The sequence below is a fragment of the Pararge aegeria genome, chromosome 13 (assembly GCF_905163445.1).
Source record: "Pararge aegeria chromosome 13, ilParAegt1.1, whole genome shotgun sequence".
Classification (NCBI taxonomy): domain Eukaryota; kingdom Metazoa; phylum Arthropoda; class Insecta; order Lepidoptera; family Nymphalidae; genus Pararge; species Pararge aegeria.
In genome coordinates, this window is record NC_053192.1 from 5820281 (window position 1) to 5839056 (window position 18776).

General features: G+C 36.7%; 1 protein-coding gene across 1 annotated transcript in view; it reads left to right on the top strand.

Annotated features, from left to right (window-relative positions):
- LOC120628850 (olfactory receptor 4K2-like) overlaps nucleotides 1-1263 on the top strand; it is a 32879-nt gene extending 31616 nt beyond the window's left edge. Inside the window, exon 3 of the mRNA XM_039897489.1 lies at nucleotides 163-1263. Coding sequence (XP_039753423.1) covers nucleotides 163-1263 — 1101 coding nt within the window. The remainder of the gene's footprint in view (nucleotides 1-162) is intronic.
- Nucleotides 1264-18776: the final 17513 nt, after the last annotated feature.

Below are 18776 nucleotides of genomic sequence, written 5' to 3' on the forward strand. Positions count from 1 at the left end.
AGATGCTTCGATATAGCACGGCTTTTTATGGCTGGACGTATTTAAATAAAATTTGCCACTCAGATGACTGTGGTTCATTAACTGTTGCTAACTTTTGTTAGCAACATTCTAATAAACCACAAGCGTTAAGCAAGCATTAGAGCAATTTTTTTTTGCTTTAAGGTAATAATCTGCGTCGCGACTGGCTGGGTCATCCTTGCAGCTCTCCTAGCGCCCTTAGCAGCCGCCCAACCGCCACTGATCTACAGCATCGGCATTGGAGGTTGTGCGCCTGATTGTGGTGCGGGACCCGCAGCTTTAGGATTCTGCCTTATTTATGCCTTCTTAACTCTCCTGACGCCTACAGTATTAGTCCTCCTCTGCAGCCTGAAAATACTCCGTATAGCCCGTTACCATAGGCACAGAATAGCGGCTGCGATATATGAAGTAACGCTGTCTGCACAGGTCACTGTTACCCATCAACGTAATCCGTTTTCCACTCCACCTCCCCCACGCCGACGAGCGTTATCAGCTGTTCTACAACCTCTGGGATCTCTAGCAATACTGTACTTTCCATATTATTGCGTGTTGATATGGCCAGCTATCGCTGTCCCTCCACAACCTCTCGCTGCTTTATCCGCGGCACTTTTAGCTGCGGCTCCACCCGTCAACGGCATCCTCTACGGGGTTCGAAGCAGAGCACTAAGAGATTCACTCCGTAATTATCGACGAAAAAGAATGACAAAGAGTGAAGTAACGCAAGAGATTCAAGCAAGAACACCGAGCGCTTGCGGTTCGAGGAGACCATCTTTATCGGCTGGATCAGGCTGCATAAGGCCATTGACGACTCGTAGGTTATCTGACGCTGCAGCAATGGGTTCACGGGGATCAGAGCGTCCGGCACAACGTGCAGCATCATGTAATATGTTGCAGGAGCCTTTGGAAATTGAAGTGCCTAAACCTAGACAATCTGCGATCCCTATAATAAGAGCACCACCACATGTTGTTCTTGGTCGCGCTCTTGGGCTGGAAGAAGGTGTAACCAGAGAACGTAGACGACGTCAATCTCCCCGGATAACTGTTACCAGAGCAATGTCAGATGAATGCGAGTCACCATCGCGACGTCCACTTTGCAGACAGCATTCCAGATCTAGCGGAGCTCTTTTAGGAACAATGACCTGTTCCCGCGCACTTTCCGAGAACATCTCTATAGACCATACTGCAGATGAACAACTTCTCCTGTCTTGGCCTCAGCGTGATTACGTCAAGCAAGAGGTTTTATAAAACGGGTCATTTTTATGCATAATCTTGGTACGTTTTAATGTGTAAATGACAATAACTGTGCGCGTGGTTCAGTCGAGTGCTGCTGTTTTTAATTGTTTTGTAAAAGCTTTCTATTGATGTATCTATCTCACGAAGACCAAGCTAAGGCTAAGGTTATTTTTTAGGACCTAGGGTTTCTTTTAAATAATGACTCCTTCTTTCAATAAAACTTAATCAGCATATAGGTTTATTTTGGGATCGATGCATGCCAGTTACCGTTTTCTAAATTTTTAAGTTTAGTTTCAGTTAAAACTTACTAGACAAAAATACCACGTCCTAGTTCTATAGTCACGACTATTACATCCTCATTACATCGATCAGTCGTTCAACCGAAATGTGAAGAACAAAGTGGCAAACACAGCATTTTAATATTAAAAATATATAATAAGTATTTTATACAGTTTAATTTAACTGATGATCATTTATAATATGATTTTAAAGACTACAACAGCAGTTCAGAAATCAATTGTTTATCAGATCTAAGTGAATAAACCACATATATTTGAAACGTTCTTACTTTGGCGCAGTGGGCAGCAACCTTGCTTTCTGGGTCTAAGGCCGTGGGTTCGATTCCCACAACTGTAAAAATGTTTGTGTGATGAACATGAATGTTTTTCAGTGTCTGAGTGTATATATTATATTATAATTATTTATGTATATTATTCATTAAAATATTGATCAGTCATCTTAGTACCCAAAACACAAGCTACGCTTACTTTGGGGCTAGATGGCGATGTGTGTATTGCCGTAGTATATTTATTTATTTCTTTATATATATTTTTACGATACGCTTATTTTTTTATCATTTAATAAAAAAAACTGCATTTAAGGCTAATATATTTACACTGTTTCACACAACATAAGCTAATTAGTAAATGGCACTACAACATCCATACCGTCTTTATGAGATAGAGCATCTTATACCTACTCTACCTTCCCGACCAATACTGTGACCAAATGTTATTTCCTATATCTATTTACAACGCTATCGTAGACATAATGATTTATCCGACAGGGTTCCTCCATATCGTTAGCTTTACAATACCGAAGTATTACTTTAGTGCGTACTTCTTGTATCTCTCTGTATTATTCCATAGGTTTAGAGACAAATTTAAGATTGTTGGATATATTTTTTTGTTATTTATTTAGGGATTACGAAGGCAGGAGTTGGTCACGTACCTATTCACGCACTCTACGTTCTCGTTCTGCCTTTTTAAGGAAATATTATGTGAATTGAAGTGCTCATATTGCTCTTGCAGCGGACATTGAGAGCCGGCACAAAGACAGTTCTCAAGCCAAGCTAACAACTATTCTGTAATCTGTGTTCTCAAGAAGGCAAAATCTGGATTGACTTAATATTTGCCATATCTTTAACAATCACATGTGATCTCTGCCACAAGTGTTTGTGACATACATTTTCATTGAAGTGCCTGGCAGTCGTTACGTCAAAAATTTAGGTTAAATGTGTGCTACGGTTGGACTGTCAATGAGAATTATTAAATTTATATCCAAGCAAAGAACGCGTAAAGGCGTGACCGCCTTCAGTCTGCGAAAAACCTTACATATAAATTGAGATGTCTATAAAAATTGTTGTAACAAAAGCTTATTCTAAAATAGATGAATTAAATGTTTTAGGTGGGATGAGGTCTAGTCATCTACGATAAGTCTTTTATAAAAAGTAATGATATATCTAAAAGTTGTGTCATCCTTTTTAACTGCGTGTTAAAAAAGATAGCAGGATTTTTGGATCTGCCAATTCAGTTTAGTTTAGTATGTGTGTACAACTGAATTAGTAAGTACTAATATTATTCCATGTTAGATAACTTACAATATGCAATGCTTTTATTTACTGCCACCGTCCAATTCACAGATTCTATGCCCGTATTATGTGGTGTTTGCTATCAAGGCGATAACTCTGGAACGCCTGAATGCGTGTAATGTATTCTGCTCGTGATCGTCGTGTAGATGATTAACGCGATGCGTTGCAACATGGCACAGCTTTGTGTGCGCGGATGTTGTGCTAATTATTTTGTGGGCATATCTGTAACTATATAAGGTGTATCTTGCAGGGAAATTATGTTATCAGGAAATTGACAAATGACAAAGCACTGACTATAAACTTGATTCGATGATATGTTTTTTCTGAGAAAATCTAGTTAAGTGACTCTAATTTCACACGGAACTATGCGGCTTCGATGTAATGAATCAAAAGTTTGGTGGGAGTGGCACAATGCTCTAAACCAGCCAGCCTGATTGCCTTTTATCGTTTGACGGCCGAGTGGCGCAGTGGGCAGCGACCCTGCTTTCTAAGTCCAAGGCCGTCGGTTCGATTCCCACAACTGGAAAATGTTAGTGTGATGAACACGAATGTTTTTCTGTGTCTGGGTGTTTATCTGTATATTATAAGTATTTATGTATATTATTCATACAAATATTCAAAAGTCATCTTAGTACCCATAACACAAGCTACGCGTACTTTGGGGCTAGATAGCGATGTGTGCTTTGTCGTTGTATATTTATTTATTATTATTATTGTTTTATTATTTCGAAGCCAATATTCTTTATCTAAAGCAATTAAAATATCTATCATTTACTTAAACGATGGAGGGTAACATCCTTAGGAAACCTGCTTGCCTGCGAGTTCCCCATAACGTTCTCAAAGGCGTGTAAAGTCTGCCAATCCGCAATTGGCCAGCATGGTGCTACACCCATCTCATTCTGAGAAGAAACCAGTTTTGATTCTATGTTCTAGAAATAACACATATTATTTTTGAGTGTTTTTTTATTGATAATGTTACAAAAACCTTTAACCAAATTAATTGCTGCAAAGGTCATGTTCACTTGTAATTGTGCCTATAATGCTAGCTGCATTTCCGCGCTGAACAGCCAGGCTGATTTACGCAAAAAATTAGCAAAGGGAATATATTATGGATAATTAAATAGATTTTTACATGTTATTGTTACAAATACTGTACCTAGTGTTTTGTAAAATTCCTGATTTTGTCAATTGCCTGCGACATATTAACGCTTGAACGTTTCATCTTGCGTCTTGAACTGTAAAAGCAACTGCAAATAATAATCGATAGCGTTGTTTACGCAAACGCAAGACGAAAAAGAAAGCGCACAGTGTAACACACACATTTAAGAATATTCTAGTCAAACACGTGATGTTTTGTAGCGGTAAACTGCGTTTAATGTTAAAAAAATGTATTTGTTTATTGTAATGTTGTATTTTAGTCAAGCGTTTCGAAATGGCAATGCAAAATAGGTAAAACTGCTGGTGCCACTATGAATCGGTAGTTTTCTAAGTATCTACAAATGGTAGGCTTATACTTACCCAAAATCGGTAGATTACAAAAACGCTTGTACGGCAATAATCGCTAAATTCGTAATATTCAGTAGAATTAAAATTGGTATAAATTATTCAAGTTATAAATATAGTTTAGCTGTAGATATCTCACAATTTTGGTAGAATTACCGAAAAACAAGTAAGTTCTTAATATACCCTATTGTTATGTAAAGTTTTCTATGGTCGTGGCATGTAAATGAACTGCTATAACACCGCACCGCCTACACGAAAGATGTTTTTATACAAACACAGATATGAGCATGCAATGTAGTAAATCAAATATAAATTTTAAATTTAAAAAACCCCCGGCCTTTAATATCTTGTACATTCTTCTACTAGTCTAGTCAGGCCCTTTCATTTCGTACGCATATTGAGGGAGTTGTGAAAAAATATGTACACAGCCATTTTGTAACGGCGGCCATCTTGGACTGATTTTCATCAAACAATCCGCTAAGAACGCTATGCTAAGATCAGTCCCGACTAATTCACCTTTCAAACATAAAAAAATCGAAATCGGTTCATCGGTTCAGCCGCTACGATGCCACAGACAGACGCACACACCCACACACACGTCAAAGTCATAACACCCCGTCGAATGTGTATGTATATGAAAGGTAAGGTTACATACCCTCACCTTTTTCTGAAATATAAATTAAACAGTTTACGAAGCTGCGCAGCTTAATATATAGTTGTTCTATCATTTACCTATTGCTTGTAGGCCAAAACCTATAGATCGAAGAATGAAAATTCGAAAATAAATTTCGATCTGAAACGAAATTACTAGTTTATATACGTGACTCCCAAATGGATCAAGAGGCAAAAAAAAATTTAAAGTAACGTTAAGAAGGTTATTTTTTTTTCTAACAGAGCCCATATAGCCTAATTATAACGGGCTTGCTCGCTTGTTCGTTTCCCTTTGTGTAGTTTGGTTCCCATCCAGAATATTCCCAATGTGAAAAGCTTCGTTTCAGAATATTTGAAATATGGAATTTACTAACCCAAACAGAAATATTAGTCCTCCTAATCCTTTTGCTTTGTGAATCACACGTATTCGGGTTAATCGGTATAACAACGTGCTTCATAGGGCTTTAGTGCCCAACGAACGAGTTTTCTAGTATAAAATGTCCTACCAACCTGCTATACCTTAAAGATTTAATTTTAAATGGACTGCCCACGACCAAACGTCATCAGCTGAACTCCATAAATAGATACAAATGTAAAAGAATCATTATTATTACTCTTTATTTGCACACTTGACCGACAGACAGACTAGAGACAAAAACATAACATTCTGACGGATTGTTCTTAAAGAGTACACGGAGAAAAAATTCCGAATAGTTTGTATTTTTGAGAATAACCTTGCGCTGATAGATATCCTCTCTTTCTATCATCCCTTGAAACAGTATTATTTTAATTCTTTTTACGCTCTGGTTTCAGTTTTATGGGTCTAATTTTAAGGACGTCAAGGTCTGTCATAACAACACCACATTAAATAAAAGATATAAACAAGAAAACAGAAACATGAAATAGAAGTAGAATACAAAATGCAACCTTAGAATAGGAGAACAAACTGCAGGTGGCACCAAAATTCAAATACATAACCGTTTACACGAATAATATTGAAGCATCAAAAACCACTCTACTTTAGTATGGTTTCTTGAACAAACGGTTACACATCTTACAATTTAGCAGTTGACAATTTTTATCATTCAATTTTACCTTAAATGTTCTAAGCGTTCTCAATTAAATTACAAAATGTTTGTGAGCTAGCAACATTCCGCGGTTGTAAGTGAGATGTGCGCGGGAAGTTTTCACTGTTTTTGGACACAATGCACTGCCTAAAATTATGGCTGAATGAATATTCGGTATGTTCTTAATTCAATGCGAATTCTTATTTTTATTTATTTAAACATCTTTATTGCGTAGAAATTAAAAATATACTTAAAAATAATTGTTATAAAATTATTTCATTTATTAGTATGTAACTAATAAATGAAATAATTTTCGCAAAAGAAAATAAAAGAATTACGTAACGCAGCATATCAAAAGTGACGTAGTGAAATGAATAAGTTTCATTAAATGCTAAAGAGCTTGTAATTTTAAGATATGTGAGTATATTTTTTTTCTAATTGAAGTCGTCTGTGGCTTGACTCAGAAAAAAATATGTATTTGTCTATATATAACCTACTTAAGAAACTTTAACACCTTTAAGTACATGGTACCTACCCTGAGAACGAAACACCTCTCAAAATTGGATAGCGTCAATCATTGAAATAATAGAACTTCTAATTAAAATTGACCTACACTTATGCTTTGAAATTACACATTCGTTCTTTTATCTGCAGTAAGAAAAGGTTTGGTGAGGTTTACAATGTAGTAACCCGGATCAACGGTACTGTGCCTAGGAAAAGTAATTTCCGAGATGATAGACTCGTTTCCAATTATCGGAACACTGTTACATCAATATTACGCTATAAACTCGTGTTTAATTCTATACTACTTATTTTAACAGCACTGGCTATAAGTTTAGACTAATTTAATCTAAATTAGTATCATTCTACAATGAAGTTGCACTGTTTCGATACTCGAAACGACGAACGGACTAAATAATAGTATTTCGTGTTTCTAGATAATTCTGAGACAGTTGTTAACAGTAAGCATTATTATAATTTCATCATATTTATCATTCATAAATAAAACATAAAAATTAATCGGTTGAAAAAGATGTGAATATATATTTATATTAAACATATTATTTTAGTGAGACTTATTTGGTTTGGGAATTATTATTAAAACTAGCTGTTGCCCGCGACTTCGTCTGCGTTTAATTTTGTTTTTTGATGTGGCGTTCAATTTAGTTGTAGCTCTAAAAAAATTTAAAGTGTTCAGTATCGCTAAGCCTTAAATGAGGGGTTTGCTGCCGTCCGCTGAGGAGTTCTGTCCTCTAACTCCAACCACATTCAGATCTACAAAAAGTATGGCCAAAATTTAACACATATTATAACCTCTATAGGACAAAAATAATTATTTATCTATAGGACAAAAATAATAAGTAAAATCGTCAAACACTTTCATCCCTTCTGCCAAAGGAACCGAGCTTAATGTCGGGATAAAAAGTATCCTTTATTACTTATAATACTTCCAAGAATAATTGTACAAAGTTTCATGATGATCGGTTAAGTAGTTTTTGCGTGAAAGCGTAACAAACAAACTTACATTGACATTTATAATATTAGTAGGGATAAGTTAGATGCCGCTGAATAGTTGAAAGACATGAATAGTCACAATTTTGTGTAAAAGTGGACATATAACTCGGTCTACTCGCAAATGGAATAAACACGCCCGCGGCATCGATACTTCACGTACCGCAGTGACACTATCCGTAACCTGTCATCCGGGAAATATTTTACCGAACATTCGGTCGAGAGCTAGGCCGAATATTCGGTATTCAGCAAAACCACTTTTCGTGGTATCTCTATTTACTGGTACTTTTTACTTTAGAACATAGTTGAGTATAGTTAACTATCAAAGTAAAAAAATAACCTTTTGAAAAGTATGAAGAAACATGTTGTTATTGAATATTACCTACCATTTACCGAATATTAAATTAGAGAAAACTAAATCTTCAGAACGAAGTTTTAATAAAGTCTTTGCAGCTGACAAATTTCAAAAGCGCACTTCGACAGCGCTATCTTAATTTCAAAAGGAAATGTCTCTTTGTACCTACTCTGTCAATTACAGTGACTTTTTGATGTAACAATTGATTAATTTATAAGGTTGTAACTGGCCGGACGCAACTCAACAAAAAAAAAAAATTATTCAAATAATACCTAAAATAAAAATAAAGTCCTCGCCATATGCAACACATGATACTGGCTCAGATTGGGTGGACCTTGTAATTAGTCGTGAATTTTCTCGCGTTATTTTTAGCAACGCAGCATCATTTATTCTCGTTTGTGTGTTGCGAGTTTTGTTCTTGAAAATTTGTAAAATAGATATGAATTGTAGTACGCAGAACGTAGAAATGAATCTCATATGTAAAAATGATAAGTACAATAAATATATATTTCTGTGCATTGATTAACATAGCAGTTAAGCGCTAAGACGTCCAAAAAACGTGTCCAAACGTGTCGTCCAAATTGTTAGTTCCAGAGACACTTGACTGTTACATTTGGTGATTCGAATGGGGACTATGAAATTACATTTGTAGCCAGTCCAGTTTGTTAATAATATAAGTTATGAATAGATATTGTAACATAGTGTTTATCAATTTCCGCATCCTCAACCTATTCCTGTGCTTGCAGGACACAGTTCTACCCCTCTCATTGGGCAATATCTTTCAAAGGGGCAATATAATATTAAGATGTTCGGATGTCATGCCTACTTACTTGTAGGACTCACGTCCGACTATTTTTAACACATCTTCATAATTTTTTCTGATTACTGAGATATTTTCTTGTCTGAACTTTGTCGTAACTGTTATATTAATTGCACGCAACCCACGCTGTACATTGCCTCCCTAAAACTGCATTCTAACGTTATTGTTATTTTCTTTGTTATTTATATTGTTTATTCCTCAACAAGGTAACCCTTGTCTGGCATCTCACCTAGTGGTGATGCAGTCTAAGATGATAACGGACGAAACTGTTGGGATGGGGCCTACCGGAACCTATTCATAAATACACGAGCTCTACAAAACAATATGCACAGGGTAAAATAATTACTATCAACTGCTAAATGGAATGAAGTGACTAACCACTTGTTCGAGAAACACTATTAAAGTGGAGTACTTTTTAATGCTTCAATATTAGTCGTGTACACGGTTTCTGTATGTTCTTAATTCTGAGATTGCTTATAATTTCGTGCGATACACATTAGACTTTATTTGATGTAAGAAGTTTTCTGGCATATTTTTAACTAAAAACACTGATAATGTACTGTCGTGGGAATCTACTAGTTATTTTGTAAATAAAAGAATAAATGTCGTTGTTTAATCTCAGATGTTTAAGAGAATATATATATATATTATGAACTGTTATTCTAGTCATTGAAATGTTGTTCTAAGCGTTAAGTAAAGTGTATCTGCGTTAATTTAATTTAAGGTTTAATTAAATTAAAAGACACCGAAGTATATTCACTGTTTTATTTCACTTAGCCACCGCTTTTTTATATTAATTAAAATAATTATCGCGCTTATCTTAATTAAAATAATTCTTTTAGCTTATTTCTTTTAATGAATACTTTTTGCCACTTCAACCCATAACGAGAGGAAAAATCAAGAAGATATATTAGATAGAAAAGAAGGATATCCTTACTTACTAATATTATAAAAGCAAAAGCGTGCCTGTATATTTTGATTTTGACTGTTACGTGTATGAGACTTAAATACTGCATCGATCTTGACGAAAATTGGCACAGAAATACCTTGCGGACGCACATCCACGAGACACTTTCAATTTCAATTTCTTTGTGTGTGTGTAGCTTGAGTTACATATATAGTTGGTGGGTACAATATTATAATCGTGCTACAATCGCCATCGATTGGCATTCAAATTTGAATTCTTAAAAACTATGTCTATGACAGCCATAGGGTACCTACTTTTAAGAAAGAAGGAAGGAAAGAATTCCTGGATAGGATTCCTGCGGCATAGGATTGGGAAGATACTTTTGTAATCTCAGGAGAAAACCTTTGCTTGGGCTTTTCTTAAAAATGAAGCTAACGCAGCGGAGTAACGTAGCGGCAATAGCTAATTTAAGATAAAGTGTTAGAAAGAGCGTTATATATGTTTGGCCGCTTTGTAAGTCTGTATGTCTGTGTGCCAACGAAGTGCTTACTCGAATTGACCGACTTGGCTTCATGACTTATATTTCACTATCTAACGAAGCTTCAAGACGCCCTTATTTTTCTTGCTGTACAAGACTTATAAGGGCCTGTGCACACCACGTTATTTAAACACACCCTCTACGCCCGATCGTAGCAATGCAGTCGCGATGCAAACGAGTCAGGCGCAGGCAGTAAACCAATGCGCAACTGTATTAATTGCATATTGCGTTGGCATATTGTGATTTTAAGCAAAACTCGTCACCAGTAGAAATATAGCTTCGGGCTTCAAATCCTGAACTTTTTATATGCATTTTAAAATTTATAAATTTGATATTTCCTTCAAGTATAGGTAAAAACACCGTAGTAAAAATTATATAATAAAAATCTAACTAATTGCACCTATATCAACCCTTTTTTTATTTTTTACTAAGTATTTTTGGTAACAGGATTTTCATCGAGTTGCTTTAAAATAAATAAAATAATAAATAATACAATAACAAGCTACTATATGCTGCTAATTGGTTTACCTACGCTGGTCTAGTATTTAAAAGTAGGTAATGTTTGTGAATAGGGGGGTGAGATCGTATGTTTGGTTTCTCATTTGACGGCTTCATAAACTTCGAGTTTTGCATAAACTGGTTCGCGTGGTTACACCACAGTTTAATTGTGTTGTTTAGTGTTTATTGAGCCCAGTGATAAAGTTTTGTTTACATAACAAACTCTAATTTACAACACGTCACATCTAGTTAGTGTTGGCACAGTTCCTATTGCGCCTATAAATCTAATTTACCTTAGCCACATCTGATATGATATGTAACAGAGGTTCTCAACCTTTTCTTGAATCCTCTAACCTTTCATCATAATCCTCAGCCTATCAATGCTTGCCCAGCAGTGAAACGCAAGCCCAATGGTGGGCCAATGTCCTAACAGAGAGGGAGTTAGAACATTGGACAAGAATTTGTGAACTGATTGTTATCATATATAATAGTAATTATAATTTATTAAAAATAGAGAAGCGGTGATAGCGCTTGACAGGAGCTCGAGCTCATTTACGGGGGGCAAAGTTCAAATCCCGACATGCACCTCTCACTTTACTAAGTTATGTGCGTTCTAAGTAATTAAAATATCACTTGCTTCAACGGAAGGAAAACATCGTGAGGAAACCTGAAAGCCTGAGAGACCTACATAATGTTCTCAAAGGTGTGTGAAGTCCACTAATCCACACTGGGCACAGCGTGGTGGACTACGGCTTTAACCCCTTCTCATTTTGGGAGGCGACCCCTGTTCTGTAGTGGGCCGGTAATGGGTTGATGTGATGATGATGATGAATAGTAGATTTAACGTGTTATCCGAATGGACATGCTGGATGGGTGGAAAGTGCTGATTTTTAAAAGATTATTTAAAAATAAATACTTATACATATTTTCTTTTTCTTTCTTCTTCGCTCTTCTGGTATAATCGTTACTGACCCGACTCCAGAATCACCTTAGATAAGTGTCATCGGACTTTGTCCTAGGTAATGTTCCAGATCGAAATAATTTTAAAACGTATATTAATTTTAGCAATCACTTATTATTATGCAAATGACTTGCCTTTTATTACCATTTCAAAGTTTTTTCCGGGTTCAACACAATTTATATACGCTAAAATAACGTTAACTTACTTAGTTGAACCAAAGTGTAATGAAGTAAGATGGAAACATATTTTTTTTGTAAAAATTATTTGATGTATATACCAACCTATTAAGTAGAATGAAATAAGGATTTTCAGATATAAATAAAGAGTAACACAGATTAAGGCGGAGCTTCGCAAAAAGTCTCCCCCTGATATTTAGGTATTGTCAAAACTGATAGATTTTTCATGGAGCAACAACTATGTGCGCGAACTTTAGTCTTGCATTTAAGCTGCAATACACGTGCTGTTATAAATAACTGTTGGAAATGCTGGTCGAGTTGAAATTAAACTTGCAACAAATTAACGAACTCACGTGTTTGTATTATACGGATACAGATCAAAGCTCCGAGTGCAAGCGAATTTAACGTAGCGGCTAACTTTTAAATTAAGTCCTACTTTTATATGTATTTTTAGACCGGCTTAAATAATAAATCTAATATATGTTGTATAGCTAGAGATTAGTTATACATTAGACTCTTCCTTTCCACATCAGTAATTTAACATTCGACAGAAGACGACAAACTATATAAGTAGCCAATGTCCCTGCTCTCCGTCATTTTAACTAAAATCAAATTGATTGTTCGCCTAGTGAGTGCGTAAAGGAATGACAAAGAAACAAACATAAACACTTTCGTATTTAGATGAATACTAGTTTCTGCCTGATACTTTGTCTGCGTGGAGTTGTTTCTAAAGCTGCGGTAACAATTTTTAATCCTACCACGGGAACTATTTGAGAGATTGGTGTAGAAAGTACATGTCCCTTTCCATAGCATAGGTGACATGCATACCAAATTTCAAAGCTGTCTGCCCGCGACTTAGGTCGTTAACAATTTTCAATTTTCCCTCGGGAACTACTAAAGGCATCGGGATAAGAGGCAGCGTAATGGTTTTTACCTACACTTGGAACAATTATCAATTTAATAAAAATAAAATGCACATTTTCGGCACTGACAGGATTTTGGAAGATATGAGTGAGCGGTGTCACTCCGGGTGTTGGGACGTTAATTATATATTAAAGTTCACATACTAATTTATTGTTAGATGCGTGTGAGCGCCGTTAGGGGCGAGTGACGAATGACTGTCGCTCAATACTTTGGTGTATACATTACATGTTTATCAAGTTACAATGTTCGTAGGAAACCCCTACAGTTAGTTATAGAGCTTAAACCCACCACGCTGCTTGGCTGCAATACGATTTTTAAACTCAACTATGAAACGGTGGTAAGAGTAACAGAACATAGGTGGATAGTGAAAATCTCCTTACTTTGGGTCCGTATCAAACTCTCCTGTGGAATTTTCTTAAAAAGAAAAAAACCAAGGGCCTTGAACTACAGTTGAACATATTAACCACTAGACCAACGAGGTGCTAGCTTGCGGTTATGTTAATTTACATGTTAATTTATAAAAATTATAATATTAAAATTCTATGGAATGGCGACCCCACATCGGTCAACACAGCGCAGATTAAGCGTTCCTGTACGATGGCACGTAGAAAACTTATTAGGGCTTATAAAAACTGCCCCCATTAACAGGTTAGCCCGTTAGTTATGCATGCCAAATTTCATCCAAATTCGTTCAGCCGTTTTTGCGTGATTGAGTAACAAACATCCACATTTTCACATTTTCAATATTAGTAGGATATATATAGCAGGAAGTAGGATTAATAAGAATTAATAAGTCATTGCCTGACCAAATTGTTCTGTGGAATTTCCGATAAGACCGTCTATACAGGCTAAAATATTTATTGCTATGCTTCTTTCTCTACTTTTTCTTCTGTATTTGTGTGTACAATAAAGATTTCAAACAAACCCGCTTTGGAACAGTGTGCTGGCTCTATTTTCTAAAATGTTATGATAGATGGAGAACTGTGCTAAGCAGTTGATCATTAAGTCATTAATAAGCTGGACATAATAGCGTGTTAATTAGAGATACTTGCGCTGAATAATAAGAGATACTCTTTGCGATACAGAGTTCAGAGTAGCAAGTACAAGTTTATCTACTAACAGTCTGATATTGATTTATATTGCGGTAAAGTCAACGGAAAATATTACTTGACCTTTCCATATGCAGCGCATTTCGCGACCTCCCATCTATAAGGTCATGGTATAAAGCTGTAGCCTTATAAATGGGAGGTCATCAGCTGCAGTTGTATGTTACCAAACTGTGGGCCATGATATACCGCCAATCGATTAATCAATTAAGTTATAATGCCGAGTCATCTTCAAGGACTCGTTTTCGGTCGCTTTTCATAAAACTATCAAACTCATTCCTTCAGAGGTACTAACTAACAAAAAAAATGAAGAAAACAACAAAAACTTAACTTTTACTCTTTAGTTAATATTATCAACGAAGAATAGCAAACATTTTTTATAGTAATATGAAGAATAAGTGTTGTCGTAAGTGTGTCTGTTTTTCTGTTTGTTTGTTTGATACATATTATGTTTAACTAAACCTCTGCAATGCACCGATCTGTTTGAAATCGGATGAATATTGTTTGCATCCTGAACAAATTATATTTCGTCTCAGAAAAGCTAGCCTACCAGTTAACGTTCCTAACATTTAAAAATACAGCCTGCGTTACCCATGTTCAGCTTCAAACCTTCATCGATATTGGCAACATTTTGCATAGAAATAGCTTACATGCTAGACGGATATAGGATTTTTAACCCGGAAAAAGTGACGGGTACTCGTAATTAAAAACAAAACGAAAATACGCGGTAAAGTCACAGGCAAAAGCTAGTCTATTTTACCATCTCCAGTAAATAGCTAGATCTACCCAAATTTACATCTAGTTACAATTTTAAAGCATTAATTATTTACCATTTAAACCACGGAAAGCTGCATCTATGAAAAAACCTCTGCTCTGACCTTTCAGGGTCACAGGAAGGAATAAGAAGGGCGATTCTTCCTATTGGTCTCGACCAGGGGACAGATAGAACAATATTTTTCCGGTTTGTCCCCCGCTGCTTTTTTAGGGGACATATTGGAATAGAAGGTTTGAAAGGAGGTTATATGCTTAACACACATAAACTGTTTTTACAGGTGTTGAAAATTTAATTTGTCTGAACTTGAAAATTACCTCTTTTATCCCTTGACTGCAGTATTACCTGGTAAGTGATGAGGCAGTCTAAAATTGCAGCAGGCTTACCCTATAACTTCCATAAGGCAGTAACGTACAACGGAAGGTTCCGGCCAACCAAGTATGGAGACAAGCCCATGGAAAGAAGCGGCACGTCTTTATCGGTAGGACAGTAATAGCCGGCCGAAGCCTCCCACTAGTCTCAACCGGAGAAAATTCCAAAATTTTAAATTCCAAATTGCACCTGCTCAAATCAAACCCGATACCTCTACATAAAAACACATCGCTCAACGCTGCGTCAGGGAGATCTCCAACCTACGTATATAAAACTCATTTCAAATCTTAAAATAATATTCATCCCACGTACAACAAAGAAGCTAGTGGGCCGCCCAATCCTACATGCCCTACAGCAAGGTTCAACTCTCTGAAATGTTACTTTCAGAAATTAAGTGAATAATATTTCAAACCGTCCACACAATATACCTATTATAATAGGGGTTGAAGTATGAAATGGCCGGGATTACAGTATATATACTTCAATTTGTACTAAAACCTTCATGTTTTAGGTCAATTCAAATTCTTTTTTTTTTTAAATGATACCTGTGAGGACCTTGTAATAGGTTGGGGAATAATTCTTTTCGCATTATAGTTTGTATGAACTTGTAATAAAATCTCTTTCTCTATTTGTATTTGGCTGGTTTTGGTATCATTAAAAGTTTAAATTTTAAAGACGATAATTCCAAATTCAAATTAGGAAAGTATTTGATTTTTATTCGTTTTTCGTACTGTGAAGATGAGTGAATCTAATGAAATATTGTATACATTTTAAAATATTACTACTAAAAAGGTAAAAATGCAATACGAGTTCCGACGAGGATCTAATGCGATAAAATACCAACGCTGCGTTTGGATAGGAGACTAATAATGAATGCACCGTGCGTTTTTAGTTCAAGAGAAGACCGAATAACGTGGAAACCGCCTACACATAGCCATGGTGGTGGTGGTTTCGGCCCCTCTTCCAGCAGGGTTAGCACAGGGAGGAGACAAAAATTATATCCCCGATTACACGCCCTGACAAAGCAAGATATATAGACAAGGGATATAACTAACGTGTCCACCTGCTAAATCACAGGAACAATGAATAGGAGAAGTTTACCCCCGTTTATAACCCATATATATATTATTTCCACTTATGCGCCAGCTATGAAAGTTGATAAACCTGGGGGATAAGATAAACTTTTACCCTTTCCCCGGGGAGATAATTGTCTCCTGCCTATGCTAACCATGCAGGGAGACAAAGTTCGATCCCAAGCCATACATCTGTAACTTTTCGAGTTACGTGCGTTCTTTAATTTAACTCATGCTTCATCGAAGGAGGAACATCGTTAGGAAACCTGCATGCCTGGGAGTTCTCCATAACGTTCTCAAAGGCGTATGAAGTCCACCAATCCGCGCTTCGCCAGCGTGTTGGTTTATGGTCTAAACCCTTCTTATTCTAATAGGAGACGCGTAACAGATAGTGGGACGGTAATGAATTTATTACGATTACATTTCCTTTGGGGCAGTTTCGTAATAACCTTGCATTTTTTAATTAAATAACAAAAGCAAAGTCCATGTAGAGAAAATTCCGTCATATTACAGATTCGAAATTCTCGCCTGATGTCCGTCCAGCTCGTTCGGGGCCGTCCTACGCTGCGTTGCGGTGCGGGGTCGCCATTCCAGCACCTTAAAGCCCCTACGTCCATTGATTCTTCGAGCTATGTGTACTGAGTTTGAGCTCGACCCGCTGAGCTGTCAATAACTCTAATTTTTCTACGGATCTCCTCATTTCTTGATTTGATCACATAGAGATACTCCTAGCATTGCAGTATCCAGTACCCGCTGAGTGGCTCTGAGCCTTCTTATGAGGCCCATAGTAAGCAACCACGTTTCAGAACCGTAAGTGATGGCAACACCCACTCCTTCACCCACTTCACCAATCGTTTTCACTAGACAAGCCATGGCGCCATAAAGATCTCGGTCCCCGAGCACGATCACAGACACGGAGAATCTCGTACTGTTAAGTAAAGATCTTCCTATGGTTACGGACGAGCACATCACCAAAGCTCCTGCACAAGCCTTACTTGTCTATGGTTCTTGCCATTTTATGGTTTAGGTGTGGTATTTTGTATTTCTTTTATCACATTTTTTTTTGTAAGGATTTAAGGTAAATAAATGAAAACTTGAATTTTTTTGCTTGGAAACACCTAAATCAATCGGCATCCGATTAAGGCAATTCCTAGTTTTAGTGTTAACGGGCATTAGTCCTTTTATCCGTGTCACGCCTTTAGACTTCACAATTCCACGCGGGCGAAGTCGCAGTGAGATGAGCGGGAGAAAGTTTGAGAGAGTTCACGAAAGACAGTCTAGTTAAGAAAGTTTGCTTAGCTATGAATTTACCTGGTGTTCATTAACCAACTTTATAACCTACCCACTACAGCATTTCCCAGCATCTGTCTAAACAGAACAGCTACGTTAACATAGTAGACGAAGATCTTATCAGAATAGAAGCGTTGCCTGCCTTTAATGGCAGTGTTGCGATAAGGTAATTGCCTGATATTTAAAGCGTTTGCTTCGTTGCCTAGACAATATTTTCGTTGCATTCTAGAAATGTCGTGATTTAAAAGCTACACACGTTTTCCCGATACTATGGATGTTGGATCAGCTGGCTGTGTTGTTTGCCACAACAAGAGTATGCAAATATGCAGATTGAGGAGTTCGGATGAATCTTCAAGCTTCGGAAAAGCGGCTATAACGCAGATCTCTCCGCTTGCCCGTAACACAAGTTATGTGTGTGACATTTATATTTCAGGCCCGCCCACGTCAAACTTTTTGTAGGCTAGATAAATAATTTGACCGATGATTATGCCGTAATATTTCTGAATTGTGTTTGACCGACTTTTGGTGGAACGTGTTCAATATTGCCGTCGATATGTTCCATTTCTGGCCGACATAAAATCGGTCACCGATAGTATCGGACGTAGACGGCGATCCTCAAAGTTGAGGACGATATTCGTCTTCAACTTTGGTGTGGTTGTAGGCCCATATTTACGAACCATGACCTGTCTGACGTCAACTCTCCTTGGGAAGGTTTATTGTTGAAGATGCTCTTTGCATCGGACTCATCTGTATCGCATATCGCCGATGCTAGAAGGATTGTGTGTTCTAGGAGAGAGTGAAGAGAAATATGATGAGCACTTGCAATTGTTATTAATAATGTGTTGTTGGTGAATGATCCATCTACTTTTTCAACATCATAGGTACGGAATTATACGATGTACGGAATTTCTGCGATACAACGTTATGTCATATAACTCAAGTATGATTACACAGACGAACTGAGATTATAATGTTGTAAATATACAGCGCTCTGGCAAACTTCACCCGTAACTCAAAAAGTACCGCGTGTGTGAGAAAAAGTTCATGTATGTATTTGCGTTTTCGATCAAATGCAAATTCAAATTCATTCTATGGTTTTAGTTATACTTGGCTTTAAACTCCAGCGCGTA